This window comes from Vigna angularis, chromosome 4, assembly GCF_016808095.1.
Source record: "Vigna angularis cultivar LongXiaoDou No.4 chromosome 4, ASM1680809v1, whole genome shotgun sequence".
Classification (NCBI taxonomy): domain Eukaryota; kingdom Viridiplantae; phylum Streptophyta; class Magnoliopsida; order Fabales; family Fabaceae; genus Vigna; species Vigna angularis.
Window position 1 is genome coordinate 33,886,725 of NC_068973.1, and position 17,540 is coordinate 33,904,264.

General features: G+C 30.4%; 2 protein-coding genes across 3 annotated transcripts; one reads left to right on the forward strand and one right to left on the reverse strand.

Moving 5' to 3' along the window:
- Nucleotides 1–7,271: 7,271 nt before the first annotated feature.
- Nucleotides 7,272–9,140, forward strand: LOC108331832 (tubulin alpha chain). Its single transcript, XM_017566798.2, has 3 exons — nucleotides 7,272–7,498; nucleotides 7,602–8,207; nucleotides 8,339–9,140. The coding sequence occupies exons 1-3, from the start codon at nucleotides 7,406–7,408 to the stop codon at nucleotides 8,993–8,995; spliced, it is 1,356 nt and encodes a 451-aa protein (XP_017422287.1). The 5' UTR covers nucleotides 7,272–7,405; the 3' UTR covers nucleotides 8,996–9,140.
- A 1,046-nt stretch (nucleotides 9,141–10,186) lies between these two features.
- Nucleotides 10,187–14,986, reverse strand: LOC108330797 (xylulose kinase 2). Of its 2 annotated transcripts, none has more exons than XM_017565353.2 (11): nucleotides 14,833–14,986; nucleotides 14,072–14,726; nucleotides 13,836–13,924; nucleotides 13,199–13,263; nucleotides 12,773–12,828; nucleotides 12,458–12,578; nucleotides 12,279–12,332; nucleotides 11,760–11,813; nucleotides 11,575–11,666; nucleotides 11,319–11,493; nucleotides 10,187–10,618 (listed from the first exon to the last, which is right to left on the reverse strand). In XM_017565353.2, the coding sequence occupies exons 1-11, from the start codon at nucleotides 14,889–14,891 to the stop codon at nucleotides 10,386–10,388; spliced, it is 1,653 nt and encodes a 550-aa protein (XP_017420842.1). In that variant the 5' UTR covers nucleotides 14,892–14,986; the 3' UTR covers nucleotides 10,187–10,385. The 2 variants fall into 2 exon arrangements, with proteins under 2 accessions (XP_017420842.1, XP_017420841.1); XM_017565352.2 differs by having other exon boundaries at nucleotides 12,279–12,353.
- Nucleotides 14,987–17,540: the final 2,554 nt, after the last annotated feature.

Below are 17,540 nucleotides of genomic sequence, written 5' to 3' on the forward strand. Positions count from 1 at the left end.
TTTTCTGTATGATTCGGTTACTTTGAGACTGGATTGTTTATCTAGGAAAAGTATTGATATTTGTTGTCCGCTATTTTGGTTTATAAACACCTTCTAGGCTGAAGTTCCTTTGAAATAAAGCCACATTTGAAATATTCAAATTTCGGCAAAATGGGTGACGCTTGAATTTAATGTAGTAAAAGCTTTTGGATTCAAAAGTCAGAGTAGAAAACTTTATGTTTACCTCACATCAATAATACAGTGTTCCAGTTTAAAAGCTTTCATTTTCTGCACCCACATGAACTCAATGTTATCTATATAGTTGTGTGGCGATTATTGGTAATAATGTCAGATGATCCAAGTGCCCTTCGCTCTGGGCACTGCTAGGATCAAGAATTATGGGCCGTTTAAGTCACAATGCCCCAAAAATTGGATCCCAGCTTTTTTGTGCTTATTGAAAAAATTATTTGGATCCCAGCTTCTATCTTAACATTTCCTTACAACCCTTTTTAAAGAAACAGAGAGTTGTGTCATGCAATGAAAATTAATTTATCGCTTTTGTTTTTAAGAAATTTGAAATCCATAGCGGCATATCCCAGCTATGATGCACGAAAAATATCTTAATCTTATGAATGTGATGTCGGAGCAAACAAACTACAAAGTGCGCTGTCACTTTTATGTTCAAACAAAGTGCAAATTATTTATTTTAATATTTTTTAACAAACGGTTGAAGTTAATACATCTGACAAGTTTTTCAATACATTATTTAAACGTTCTGTCGCTTACGTGCCATTTTATTGTAACACTAATTGTTAATAAGACCCATTTACTTCACTTTGAATATTTTCGATATAGAGATTCATTTGTGTCTGATTTTATCATCAATTCCTTGATATTATTAATGAACATTATATTTGTTGTTTATCTCTATTTTTCATTTTTAAAAAGTTTTACAATAAAATATAAATGAGAAGAGAAAGTAGTTTTTGTTTATTTGATGATAAATTGATTTTAGTTGATGAGTGATAAAAAGTTGGGTCCGCAAAAGAAATGTATTATCTAGTGAATGTTGACGCGCCAACAGTTGATGATATGGCATGTGACCAGAATCTGGACCCATCAATTTCCATATAAATACATCTCATCCGTGCTCCTCACCCAACCAGAACAACTAAAACTAAATAAATAAATAAATAAATAAAAGAGAAATACTAAACATTGTCCGTTAAAAAGAGCCACTAAAAAATTCATTAAAGAATTACTAATAAGGAATATTTCAGTTAATCACCGATTTCGTTTTTAAAACTGTAAAAAAGGATAAATTTATTTTTTTAAATTAATCGAAAGATAAAATAATTCCTAAAAGTTTGAATTCTCAATCGTTTAAGCATTTATAATTACATTGGATGGTCAAATTGTTCACTCAAATCTTATATTGTAAAATAAATCAAATATAAGGTAAAATTTTCTCCTCAATTATTTTCGACAATATATATCAAAATAAATTGGTAAATAAAATAAAATAATTAACATTGTTCATAAAATTAAAAAATGAAAACGTCATATTTAAAGAAGAAAATTTTATTTTTTTGGCTTGCAAATTATGTGAGTACTTTTATAATTACTTAATACATTATATATGTAAAAAATCTTTAAATATATTTCTCATTTCCTTTTGAAGTAACCAAAGCAAGACAAAGAAATAATTTCATTAATTTGATATACAAATCAGACAAGCATTTTTATAATAACTTAGTACGTTAAGTAAAGAGGATACGTATAATTATTTTCAAAATTAATTACATTATTATGTTAATATATAAACAAAGTCATAGAATGAATGTTTCTAATGTGTTACCTTATTAATATTTTTCAAAATCAAATTCTGCATATAACATTCCATCTCAACTTACATCACTTCGTTATTTCCGTGTAAGAGTATCTATAACTGAATTGAAATATTCCAAAATCGTGATTAAATGAAAATCCAAAAGTAAAAAACTTAAAACTAAAGATATATTTAAAAATATCGTATTATAATATCAAAGTTGATGAAATTTACCTCAAACTTAAGTGGGAAAAATATTTAAATTAAATTGTTTAAATGTTAACATAAATTTAACGAACATTAGTTCAGAAAATTATTATATTGTAAGTAATGTAATAAGAATAAAATTATATTTAGAAATAATCATATTATAATATGGAATATCGGTGTTGGATGAATTCGTTTCAATTTTAGTGTTAATTTAGCATGCATTAATTTGGAAATTTATTACACTTTATCATATTTTGGAAGATTAATTTATAAAAATATAATATTTCAGGATAGTTGCAAAAGAAATTAGGGTTTGGATTCTGGATGATGTTATAATGTAGAAAAAAAATACAATAAGGTAAAGGAAGAAAAAACATATCATAACTTTTTTTTTCCTATTCGTACAATTTAATATATAAAAGTTCATTTTAATTTATATCACATTTGAAAATTCATGTAAGTTAACTAATAACATTTTAATATATTTTTGTGCTTATAAGGTTGAAACTATAAATTAACATTTATCTATATTCTTTTTCATCCTGATTTGTATTTTGTTGTCTTCCATATTAAAAATAAATATTGGTTTGAGTGAATACGTACCAACAAAATTTAACTGAAAGATGCATGTTTGTGTTGTTAATTTTCCTTTTTAAAGTTTTTCAATACAATAATCAATGTATGAATAGTATTAAAATATTTATGTGGGATAAAATAGGTAAATGTTTAGAGTATAATTTGTTTAAAAATCCCAACTATATCTATATTTACTAATTTATTTTTTAAACAATATTTATATTTATATCAAAGTTTAAATTTTAAGCTATTATTAATGAACATAAATTTTATTAAAGACATATCAATTTGTGTTTTTAATAAAACATTTATATTTATTATAGATAACACTAAATCAACAATATTTCACATATTTTTCGTGATTTAAATCATACATGTTTTTGGGTATAGGATCCAACAAACAATATCACTTATTTCTTAGTTATCTTTTCCCTGTTTGGATAATTTGTTTTCCAACTGATTGGGTGTATCTAAGATAGCCTTATAATCTCCTCCTGAAGCAAGGTTGAGTCAAAACAAGAAAATGAAGGCACAGAGGTGGAAGTGGCGCGGAAGCTATAGAGATAGTGGTGATGACACTCGATTTGAAGATTTAAGTGGTGAAATGGAGATGGTTGATGGTACTTTTAGAAAGGTTTGATTGACTCTAGAGATTGGCGGCTACATGGACCTCATGGGGTGCTCTAACCATGATTTATAGACAAATTAAGAATAATTCAATAATTTGACAATATTTCATTACAAATTCAAAATAAATTTATAAGTGAAAGACACCTCTATTTATAAATGGTATCTTCAAATTTATTAATAACTGTTATTTTTATTAAATGATATTTTTTCTCAAAATTGTTCATGAAAGTTTAGATTATTATTGAAAAAATATATGTTTTTTTATATAAATAGATTGGTTAAGAAATTGAGAATTAAAATTAATAAACTTACATAACTAAAAATATCATGAGTGTTAATAACTTAATTACTCAATGTAAGTGGGATTATTTGGTTAAGGTGATTTTCACATTTTAATAATGTAATGTTATATTAACTTGTGAGAAATAATGTTATATATTTTAGGTTTGTTTATTTGTGTTAAAGAAAATAACTGATTCTTATGCAAGTAGAAAACGGTATCTGTTCGATTACGATAAAAACAATACTTAAAAAAAGATGGGAAACAAAAATGGGAGAATAAGATTAATACTAGCAAAATACATAAAGATATATTCGTATTTTGTTGATATTCTTTCTATTTTATCACAGCATTTACTTTCTCCTACAAGGAATAAAAATAAGGAGAAAATTGTTTTGTTTTTCATTTGAACTCTCTTTTTTTTCAAACAAGCTTACCAAAACATGATAAAAGTTATAATAAGTGATTACTTTATTAAGTTTATGATAATACATAGGTAATGGTTTGTTAGTTTAACAAATACATACATGTTTTTTTATTAGTTAAACAATTTTTTTCAACTTTGGAGTGCACAACAACTCATGTTCATATGCATAAAGCAATAAACAAAAGTTACACCCCACTTTCGTAATTGCAAACGAAAAAAAAAAATACATGTAAAAGGATTATATACTGTCAATTTAGTTAGTTTTTTTTAATTGTGTCTGTAAATTTTATCGAACCTAATATTTAAATTGGTTTAGAACATCTCCCATTGTAATTACTTAAAGTTATATCTCTATAAATTCATTTTAATGAATTTATCTTCAATTCAAATTTATTTTCTTTTTATCTTACTTTCATGGTTAAATTTGAATTAGATAAGTTTTGAGATTTTAAAAATTCAAAACTAAAATAAATCTAAATTAGTTGAAATCAAGGTTTAAGTTAAGTCAAATTCAAATAAGATTAAATCATATTTAAATTATATAAGATCATATTAAAATATACTTAAATTATGAGGTTGCCTTATGTAAGACTTAAGAAAAGACAAATCAAGTCACATTAAAATTAAGTTAGGTTAACTAAAACCAAACCTAAGATAGATGGATCAATTTGGATCTTATCTCAAGTTCGATCAAACCTAAGTTAGATTGTATTACGCCAAATCTAGATTGATCTGGATGGTTAAATCTAAGTCAAGTTAAGGTTGCCCAAAATTATGTTATATTGGGTATAGATGAAATTGCATAAGGTTAAACATAGATCAGGTCGAGTCAAGGTTTGATTAAGTCATATGAGATCAGTGCGAGTCAAATTAGGGTGTACAAATCAATTCATATATGAATCAAATTGGCAAGGGGTTTAGATTGGGTTGAGTTGACTTAGTTCCACATTGAGTAGTGCATAGATTGAACCACACTTTGGGTAAAATCAGCCCAAGTCCACATTATACTATGTTGTCCTGAATTCTTATTGAACCAAGTTAGTCTAATTTAGGTCATTCCATGTTAAGTCGAGTCAAACCCAAGTTGGGTCAAGTAAGGTGAGACACAACGCAGGTCAAGTTAGTCATCCTATATCCAAGTTGAGTCAAGTTGGGCTTTGTCAAGTTGGGTACACATCAAGTAAGGATGATCCACGTCAACCCAAGCCAGGTGGGGCCAAATGCAAATTAGGTTAAGGTGAGTATGACTTAGGTTAAGTTGAATTCTTATTGTAAAAAGTTGAGTTAGAGCTAGGTTATGTAAAGTCAAGTTAAGTAAAACTAAGCTAAAGTCAGACTAGGCCTAAACATGTTAGGTTAGATCGAGTTTAGCTCAAGTAAAAATGAATTAAATTAGATTCAACTCAAATTAGATTGAGTTGGACTAGAATTGTATTAAGTTGGATCTAACCATATTAGTTTTATGTTAAATTCAATTTAATAAGATCAAATCCATATTAGATTAAATATAGTTAGTTAAACCTAAATATGATAAATTGAAATTTAAATTTAAATTTTATTTAGTAACATTATGTTGAATGAATTTAATTTAATATAAATTAAATTAAAAAATCAATTTAATATTTAATTTTAGCTCTAATATATTTTTATTAGATCATAAAAGTTCAATACATAATTACTCCTAATTAAAGCATAATTATAATAAAAATGATTAGGTATAAACTTTTAAGAAATATAATTCAATATATAACTATTGTTAATTAAAACAAAATTCTAATAAAAATATTACCTACAAGCTTTTGAAAAAGATAATTACTTATAAGAATGTAACATAACAACAATATGACAAATGGAGACAAGTTTTATTATCTCATTCCCGTCGGTGAAATAAAAATTTATCATTATTCTTATTTTCAATTGAAAAAGTATTGTATTATTACTCATACCTATATTTATGTTCTTTAGTTAATGCAGAGATTCTCAATAACAAGTTTAGATATTATCTATAAAAATAGGTTTATTTATCATCTTGTATTAGATGGAAAATTAAATTCAAATTCGAGCACAAAGATTAAGAAACTCATTTCAAATAGTAATAATGGAGTAATATATTTGCTACGTATTGGAATTTTTTTTTAAAGTTGTGGATTTTAATTGTTTTTAAATATAACAATTTTGTTTGACTGAAAACTGTTTTGTTGTTTTTAAATAATAATAAAATATTTAAATTACGCTATTTATATTTTGATATTTAAAATGCATGTATGTGTGATAAAAAAACTATATTTTATATTAAGACGCTTTCGTATGAAAAAATAATTTTATATATTTATGTGTCAAGTTCATTATGTCACATGACACCAACACAATCATGTGTTAATTTGAGTGTTACTTGTTAATATCAATATCACTGTTAATGTTTTATGTTTAATTTAGTCTTTATATTTATTATTTATATTTTGTTCGACTTTATCTCAATTTTTAAAAAAATGAAAATATTTTGTTTCTTTCCAAAAGTTACATAAAGTATTAAATAATTTGTGATTTTTAACCTTTTAATATTTTAAATAAGTTCTCACCTTTAAAATTTTCCAAATAAATTCTAACCTTCAAAATTTTCAGTCTAAATTTTAACTAATTTTAATCCTAAGTTAGAAATATATAATATTTTTAAAATTTTAATGAAATATCAGTATAATATTATATAAAAATTTAATTTAATTTTAATTTGAAAGTGAATAAAATTATTTTACTTACAAAAACTTAAGTAAACAAAAATAACCACCATACAAATCAAATTGAAACATTGATAATTATTTCTCTCATTAAAGTTGACATAACACTACTAACATTTTTTTAACAAAATTTTAAAGAAAAAATAATCATGAATTGAAACGTAACTTACACGATTCTTTAAATTATGTTAAAAAAGCTAAATTAAATTTTTTTTAAAAATTAATATATCATTAAAAAATATTAAAATTGAATTTATTAAACCCAAAAAAATGTAAACTAAATTAATCTTTTAACCTTATTTTAATATTTCTTTTCCTCTTTCGGTCTCTTTTACATCACAAAGCACGAGGGTGTTATGTGGGGGTTGGATTGCGAGCAAGCAAAGCAATGGCATTCTTGGAATTTGAGTAACACGGGAATGCAATGAAATGAATCAAAATTCAAAATGAAGCAACGGTTAGTAGTGAGGGAAAACCAGCGTGACATTCACAAATCCCAAACCCCTTTTTGTTCCAATCCCAGTTGTCGAACCAGGGTTAACCCAACCGTAGTTAGTTTCTAACCGAACATTTCAAATTTAGGCAACGTCTGCGCCTATATAAGCCCAAGAACAAACCTTACCCCCTCACAATCCAACGGGAAAAGGCGTCTTCATAAACGCCACCCCAAACCTCTCATTTTTTTTTTCCTTCCAATTTTCCAATCCAATTTTTAGGGTTTCATCTTCTTCTCCGAGAAAATGAGAGAGTGCATTTCAATCCACATCGGTCAGGCCGGTATCCAGGTCGGAAACGCATGTTGGGAACTTTATTGCCTCGAGCATGGCATTCAGGTACGTTTTCCAATGAGATTTGTTTTGGGTTCTATTCTGGGCTTTGGTTTGGGCTTGGGCTTGGGCTTGGGCTTGAATGTTTGTTTTGTTTTCTTGTGCACAGCCCGATGGACAGATGCCCAGTGACAAGACCGTTGGCGGAGGAGACGACGCCTTCAACACATTCTTCAGCGAGACCGGTGCTGGGAAACACGTGCCACGCGCAGTCTTCGTGGATCTTGAGCCCACGGTCATTGACGAAGTTCGAACCGGGCCCTACCGCCAGCTCTTTCACCCAGAACAGCTCATCAGCGGCAAGGAAGATGCCGCCAACAACTTCGCGCGTGGCCACTATACCATCGGAAAGGAGATTGTCGATCTCTGCCTCGACAGGATCCGTAAGCTCGCCGATAACTGCACCGGTCTCCAGGGCTTCCTCGTCTTCAACGCCGTCGGTGGCGGCACCGGTTCCGGTTTGGGATCGCTTCTCTTGGAGCGTCTATCCGTTGACTACGGGAAAAAGTCCAAGCTCGGTTTCACCGTTTACCCATCTCCTCAGGTTTCGACCTCCGTGGTGGAGCCATATAACAGTGTTCTCTCAACTCATTCTCTTCTGGAACACACCGATGTTGCCGTCCTTCTCGACAACGAAGCAATCTACGACATTTGCAGGAGATCTCTCGACATCGAGCGCCCTACCTACACCAATCTCAACCGTCTCGTTTCTCAGGTATAATGAATCCTAATCCTAACAGATGTGACATATGATTGATTAATTTTTAAAAGCGTGTTTTAAATCTTATTTTGTTAGGATATCATTCAAATCACTCGGCCTCATGTGAACTGGTATTGAATTTGCAGGTGATTTCATCCCTTACTGCCTCTTTGAGGTTTGATGGAGCACTGAATGTGGATGTGACTGAGTTCCAAACCAACTTGGTTCCTTACCCGAGGATCCATTTCATGCTTTCTTCTTATGCCCCTGTTATCTCTGCTGAGAAAGCATACCACGAGCAACTTTCCGTTGCTGAGATTACCAACAGTGCTTTTGAACCATCCTCCATGATGGCCAAGTGTGACCCTCGCCATGGGAAGTACATGGCGTGTTGTTTGATGTACCGGGGTGATGTTGTGCCGAAGGATGTGAATGCTGCAGTGGCGACCATCAAGACCAAGAGAACCATCCAGTTTGTGGATTGGTGCCCCACTGGGTTCAAGTGTGGTATCAATTACCAACCTCCTACTGTTGTTCCCGGAGGTGACCTTGCGAAGGTGCAGAGGGCTGTGTGCATGATTTCTAACTCAACCAGTGTGGCTGAAGTGTTCTCAAGGATTGATCATAAGTTTGATCTGATGTATGCGAAGAGGGCGTTCGTGCACTGGTATGTGGGTGAAGGTATGGAAGAGGGTGAGTTCTCAGAGGCTCGTGAGGACCTTGCTGCTCTTGAGAAAGATTACGAGGAGGTTGGCGCTGAGTCTGGCGATGGAGAGGATGTTGACGGAGATGAGGAATATTAGAATCTGGAATATCTGTCTGATATCATGTGTTTGATGTTAACTATTTCGTTTTCTCTGGGATCAAATTCTGTGTGCTGAGTTTTTGAATGTTTGGTTGTTATCAAATATCAATATATGTGCTTTGTATAGCACAAAAGTTTCCCTACGTCTGTGTGTGCTGGTCTAACAATTTTTTTATAGTTCATATGAATAGTTGGTAATGTTTGAAAATTTAAGGAAAGATAGGGTGTCTGCAGATGGACAAAGTCTATATATATTTATTTTATTTGGGATCTCAAATAACGAAAGGTAAATAATTATGTAAAAAGTGGCTTAAAATAAACATGATTAAGATGAAGAAAAATAATTAATTCAACTAACTTTTTAGTACTTTATTGTAATTTTATTAAATTAAATACTTCTAATTCGTCACCATCAATATACTCTTTTTTTATTGTTTTGCTTAATAAAATTGGACTTATTGTGTTTTAATAATTGAAATTGAGTACTCTCACAATTATATAATGGTTTTAAACCAACATCTAGCAAATTTTTTGAAATGAAACTGTCATATTTATAAAACTTACATTTTTGGTCAAAGTACATCATAATAATAAAAATTAAAAAGTTAGGGGAGACAATTGTTCTCACAATTTTATAATTTAACCTTAGTGGGGACCCTCTCACAATTTTTTAATTTAAACTCTAACTATAATTTCACACTCCAAATTTTTTTTTATACTCAAATTTTATGAATTATTTTTTTTTACAATATTCTATTTATATTTATTTTTATCATATATTTATTTTTATCAAATTTTATCATACACTATCCTCTCTTTTACTTGGCCTTTCTCATTATGCTCAACATGAAACTAAGATTCCCCGTTCACCCATTTCAAAGAGCACACCAACCAAATTTCATGTAACTCGATCTTTAGTGCTTCTAGGAAACTCCTTTGTGTGTATCAAGAATAAATAAAAACTGTGCTGGTACTGTCAAGAAAATTCTTATTTTTTTAATGTGAGTAAGAACCATATGCAATAGAATAATTTGCAGGCCTCTGAAACTCAATTCCTCTCACCATCATAAGGTGGCAAGAGAGGGAGTGGGTGGAAAACTAAATAAAATCAGATAATAAAATAGTAAAAAGATATTTAATGTTTCATCTTTCTTTCGTTTTTTCTATTAATTTATGGGAAACAGAAAAATAATAGCAAAAATAATATCACACTAAAAAAAGATTGGAGTGATGATGGTTGGTTCAACTCTCCTATTAACATTTGAAAATTATAAAATTAATTTGATAAATTTAGAAAAAAAATTAAGAGGCTATGAGTTCAACTTTTCAATTAACAAATTACTCCGAACTAACATTTAAATGATAACAAAATTAACTAGTTAGATGTTTCAACATCGTCCAAACTTTTGGACAAGACGGTTCTCTATCTCAATTCTCTTTTTCATGATGGATGCATACTTGGAAACCAGCTCCTGATCTCCAGCATGCACTGCAAGGTTGCAGCTCAGAGAAGTTTTTTCCACTTTGTCCATGTACATTTCTGATATGGGTATAAAACTTCCCTTCTTGTGGCAGAGCAAGCCATGAGCAGCTCTCAGTGCAGCTCCAAGTGAAGCTGAATCTGTGATCAAGTTCAAGAATTTTCTTATCTGATTAGTTTATTTTATCACTTTGAAACAAGGAAAACAACAAATCCCCAACTATCTATATGAAGTATTTGAGACAGGAATATCTATATACATATGTTTGGAGAAAAGGAGAACACCATCTATTCTCTTTCAATGAAATGTCGTGTAAACTTAAAACTAGAAGTACTTAATATATCTTGTTAAAAGAAATGCCCAAGCTTGCTCATATTTCATTATAGAAAAAGAAACTACAGAAGGGATTGGACATATGTATCTTGAATACGATGCGTATCTAATGCAGGAATACATTTTTTTTTAAGTAATGGGATACAATGCATGATATATACATGTTGAAAAATGTATAAAGATTCTTAAAACAGATAGATATATAATTGCAGTTATGCAAATTCAAATTAGAATCTTATTTACTTTATAAATTATTATTATTGTCATCAGAAAAATAGTAGTACTTTATAGATCATATACTTTATCACAAGTACTGACTGATAAAGTATTAGATATAAAGATGTAAGATATGAAGACATGACACAACTAAAAGTATCGGTATATCATAGCTGGACAGAGAATTCAGAGGTTTCCAAAACGTTTTACAATAACATTTATATCCGGGGATCACACAAACCTTCACATCATCAAGAGTGTATAGTGCTAAAGTTGTGAATTTTTGCTTACCTGGTCTTTGAACTGTGTAAACATCACAGCCAAAAATTGAAGCTATTGAGCTAAGGATGCACTTATTTGCTGATGCTCCACCAGTGGCTATTATTCTCCTTGGAGGAGAAGGCATTCCAAACCTTTCAGCATGAGCCCGTATGGAGAGAAATTGACCCTCAATTAATGCCCGTACCTGTAATTTAAGTTCTTGATCAGTAAGAATATCTTTCTTAGGATTTTAACTACCCAAAGAAACTGTCATGGTTTTCCTAACCTCAGATGGAGGATCAAACTCCTCCACTTCCCGTTCCTTGAGTCCATCCAACGAATCTGAGAAATTTTCTATGACATAGCGGTGGAAACCAACTAAGACAATAAAAATTAGTTAGTAACTTCTTCCGGCAAAGTCACTTATTATATAGTACAAGTACTTTATCAGTGAAAGAATTAAACAGCCACCTGGAAGAGGAGGTATAATTTCATGCTCCTTGTAGTAGAAACCTAACTTTCCACCTATTAATTAAAAAACATTGTGAGAAAGGAGATAGTGTAAGACCCGGGAAAAATCCAATGTAATAAAAGGATGATCTGATCTTGCTAGATGTTTTTTAATAAGAAAGCCTATGTTTTCACAAGTATTGTGTAGCTTAGTGAAAGTCCTTGTTAGGCTACTGGTCATATGTTCAATCACCGAGGAATACCTAAAATGTTTTATTTCTTTAATTATGCTGTTATTGATGTGTAGTACATACGTGCCTATATATTTGTAGTAAATGATATAATCAAATGAATTTGGATGGATGGATGGTGGATATGGATGTATGGAACTCAAGGTGAAGGGGTTCTGCGGTAAAGGCAAGCTACGTGAATTGTATGGTTCTATTTAGGAATTATGTTATTCTGTCCTGGGAATGGTCTTGAGGTCTGAAACGGGTGTTAGAGAGAGTGGATAACATAGGAAGAGTTCGTGATACCTACCATTTAGAGGTTGTGTTTGCTCCAGAAATTTATTGAAAACATCCCATGATTTCTCTGCACAACGGTTACGCACATCTGACATTTGAAATAGAATCAAGAATTACAAATTACAAGAAACATTTGTATGGGTTTATAAGCAAACAATACATGTTTCAGACAAAGAATCAGAAAAAGAGTACCTTCTCGGGTAAGGGACCCATTTTTGTATACCAACATTACCATGTAACCTTCTGCATCAACTGGATTAGGTAACACATGTCCCTCCAATCCTGGATTAGGATTTTCTGTGATCATAAATACCTGAGAGATAAGCCAGAAAGAAATTGTCACTAAAAGCAAAGGTGTTAATGGGCATTTTTAAAGATATAGCTCCAATACTAGAATAGAGAGCATGAAATGAGATTTATTTATTTATAAAACAGTTACTATTCTTCTACTGATAAAGGTACAATAATTTCCAAGGTAACCCTATAACACTATGTATCTTAACCTACAGTATCACTAGTGCCGAGGCTGATGGCGAGATCTCCAGGAATATTTAGGGTCAAACCTGCAGATAAATTGGAGTTAACTTGTTAGATAAGCCGGGATAATATAGACAATATAAAAACTTTTTCTAATATGGATGACACTTAGCAAATAACACTATAATAAGGTCGTATTTTGTCCTTTTGTTTCCTTAGGAAAAAATAGGATGTTATGAATCCAAGTGTAAGTTTAAGTCATGCATTAAATAAAAATAAAAAAAGTTGAATAATATATAAGGAAAAATACCCAAAAACTTATTGTGGTAAGGTTTTTGGTTGAAGGTGGTGTTTTAATCCTTATGAATTTACTCACGACTCATTATTAGTCGTGATATAAGAAATAGACCATAGTATAGATAGATGATAGAATAAGTTAATGAAGAAATTAGGCACCTGCCAAACTATTGGGATTGTCTCCTGACCATTGAACAACCAAGCAATCCTTGTTAAAGTGATATCTAATACAAAATAATAAACATAAGTCATCAATCTAAGTATTTTGACATATCTCGTGCAACAAATAAGTAGGTAACGAAACCACAAGTCCGTAACAGACCATTTTGGCCAGCGAAGGGTTGAGGATAACATTTGTTGATACTTCTTTCATACAGATAGCATTCAAATAGCATCATATAAATTGTTGAAATGCAGATTATGCAGAAACATATTTATAAAAAAATATAACTAAGACACACCATGTAGGAGGTAATTCGAGTAGGCAACAATTGGTAGGAATTATGTGATCAGTGAATTTAGAATTAACATAGTCTCCACAATTATTTCAAATTTTAACAAAGTCAAATTTTCCTTATACTAATATACATACACTCCAGCATGTAATATCTGGCTCTGTGGGTTCTATGTTAGAGTGTCACCTGAGTGTTGATTTGTTATGAATCTAGTTGGTAAACAATAAAATACAGTGAAAGTTGATAACATTGCATATAGTACATCCGAGTATGAAACAAACTACCTTAATTTTTCTCGTTTTTCAAATGTGAAATATGATAAGAAAAACTATCCAACAAACCTGTGTACAAAATAGGAAGCAATATTTCCAGCAACAGCATAAGCAGGGGCTAAGGCTCCAAGTTTTGACTCCAAACCAGGGGCAGTTGCCTGCAACCACCATTAGAATGCACATACATTGGTTAAACAAGAACTTCAAAATATCAATCAGTCACTAAACCCCCATTCTCGGAGGCACATCGAAATCCAATTCAGCAATCAGTACATAAGGTTAAACTTAAAAATGGCAATAAAAACCTCAAGTGCTACTTTAGACCATGTTTTTTCCTTTATGTCCATCAAATTCATGCCTGAACCATCAGTATGATCAATAGCAGCATAAACACCAACAAAAAGAGACGCCATAAATGAGCTAACAAGCGAAATCCTTTCAGTGCTGTCATAAACTTCTGGTTGTGTATCAAATATTTTCTTGATCTGGGGACCAGTAAATCTCTCATATCCACGCGATCCCGTTACACGAGCCAACTCCAAGGCCCCTCCACAAGCCTTCTCTATAGCCCTACACTCTGCAGTAGTGCTACAATCCATCCAAATTGGGGATTCCTTAATGGAAAAAGCATGTTCAAGCTGATCCAACAATGTCCTCTTAGGATCCAATGCTGATAGTATCTGAGAACTACCATTCTTCCAATACACGCTACCATGCTGTTGGCCACTGCCAGAAACAGCAGCAACCTTGGCAAAATCAAAATTTGATTTTGAAAGCTTTTGAAGCATTAGGTCAAGAGCCTCCACCCACATCAAGGTGGGTGAAACAATTCGGCCATTGCCAGAGGGGTCTCTGTAAACCCCATCGCTGGTTTTGTAATGGGGCAATTCGGAATCAAAATGAACAAGCTCTGAGGCTATGATTTTGAGGTTGGAGTCCAACACTGTGGCCTTTAACGACCTTCAAAACAATAAAAATTGAAAATTTAATTTCTTCCACATCAAACTAAAAGATTTAATTTATTGCTCATGATTGAAATTGAAAATAATGATGCAATTGGACTTACTGAGTGGAACTGTCGAATCCGAGAAAGTAGGAGTCTCGAGGAAGAGATAATTCGGCCATTGTAGGATTCACAAATCTCAGTACAGTGATGAATTTGTAAATAGATATGGGAAGAGGGAACCATTGGCCACATTGTGATTATTATTTATAAACGAGTTTTGGATTGGAATCGGATAATAACAAATTTTGATAGACATCAAACAGGTAATATCCCATAAATTAAAACCATAAAAACGTTCTATCTGCTAAATAAGCTTTAAAGAAAAAAAATTAATTAAATTTTGAGTTGACTTTTAGTTGAGTTTTTTGTTTTTATTTCTTATTTAAAAGTTTTATATGTTTTAATTGAATAACTGTTATTTAATTTTAATCAATTAATGATGTAATTGTTATATTTTCTTATTATCTTGTTTATATTAAGGGATTTTATAGATAATGTAAAACCGTAAGTGGATTTTACAATTTTAACTAAAACATTGTTCGATAAAAGAAGACTGTTATTATGGTAATGATGATTATTTAGCTGTAAATAATGACGTGGAAGCTACCAAAATATTATCACATGATAATATCATTGTTAACACCATTTTAATAAAAATAATAATAAATAAATATGTTTTTATATTAATGAAAATATTATTTTATATATTAATTATAAAACTTTATAGGTTATTATATAAATAAATTAATAAAATGAAAAAAAAATCATGTCATTTAGTTGTTTTAAATTAAATAATAAATATTTAATTGAAAATATGTAAAAATTTTAACTGAACAAAAACACTAAACATTTCAAATAATTTCATATTAAATATCAATATAAATTTTAATATTTAATTAATATTGTTAAACTAAAAAACCGTAAAAATATGAAAAAGAGAATGACAACTTATAACACGATATCCTAACTTAATTTATAAGAGTTACGAGTATATAAAAAATTATACTTTTAAATAGGTGTATCATTTCAAATAATATAAATGATAAAAGCAAATCATACATAATTCATAAAATGAGTTTATAACAATTAAAATAGTTTCTTAATTCTGACCTAATATATTGTTTAATGTTTAATACAAACCATAAAAAAAATTATATCAAAAATAGAATAATCATCATTGTCCTCCTCCAAGTCAATTTCATTTTCATCAATGTCTTATCTTTCACGACTTTCATCCTTATCAATGTGAGAAATCTCCAAATTATCCATAGGTGTAACACCACCACCTTTATATTAGCATATTCATTTATTCCAACTTCAACTAATGTCTTCATATGAAGTATTCAAACTTGAACTTGTTTCATTTTTCTCCATAATCCACCATGTGTAACACCTTAAGGAGAAGAGCACCCCTAGGCAATTCAAAATATTTTTCTAAAATTTCTTATTCAATATTAAAATTTTCATAAACCCTCTATATGTGAACATCATAATCAATTATCTTTTATTTTCATTCAAGCATTCCAAAGTCAAATAAGAAATCGCAAAACCCTTTAGTAAATTTGAACAACAAGAAAATAAGACTTATTCTTTAATAGATATAGGTTGTGGTTGTCTTATTATTGGTTATTGTATCATGATAGAGTGAAATTTTCTTCTCAAAATCCTTCAACATCAAATCAATGCAGTAGTAGGTTGCACAAGGTGTCTAATATAACTTTTGTCTCTTCTGCATTATCAATTACAATTTGGATCACATTTTCTTCCCTAACCTCCTCAACAACATCATCTATGATCCTATAAATTTTGTTAGTTGTCTTTCAAATATCAAATGCATCAATAAACTTTTCATAAAGACACAATCCCCTTTGGACTTTTAACCAAAAAATTAAGTATAGTCCTTCTCCTATCAGTCCATCTATCTATTATTATTGTGCATCCATTTTTCTTCCAAAATAGTTTATATTTTTCCAAAATGAAATTGATCTTTTCACTTTGTTGCTTCAAATATTTCACCCTAATCTCATGGTAGGATGGTGGCTTAAATTCACCCCTATGTTTTGCTACCAACTCAAGCATCCTTCTAAACTCTTTATTGTTTGCTACATTAAATGGAATAGTATTGTTGTAGAAAAGTAAAGCAATTTCTTAACAAACATCCTCTCTCTCATTTTTCTTAAAAATGGAATTGATAGTAGTTTGAGTATTCCTTCTCTAAACAAAATGATCCTTTAGTATGTTGTGATCTCGGGATTTTGACAACATTGATCTCAACTATACTTACACCGAAAAGTCAGATTCACTAAACATTTTTATGATTTTAAATATAATAAAGAAAAACATGTGATACTTATCTTAACTTTTAACTAAAAAAAATCGTTCAAGTGCCAATGTGACGAGGAGAACATAATGGAGTTTTTTTTGTTTAACTTTAGACATAAATCACAAAGGGCAAAATAAACATGTAAAAAATGTGTAAGGTGTAGGAGAAAAATATATAGTTGGAAAAAGTAACAATCCAACGGTGGACATGCTCACAATAGATATGGACATGCTCACAATAGATAGTAATGACACAAACAAAACCAATTCAATTCCTAGCTATTTAAAATTTGGACAGATTCATCCAATCAATATATCATTAGGATCGATAACCGCATTCTCGTTATCGGCTCCATGGTGGTGTCAATCCCAAGTTCGTCGATATATCATTAGCGTTGATATATCATTAGGGTTGATCACCACATTCCTAAAATATTATTCGTTTT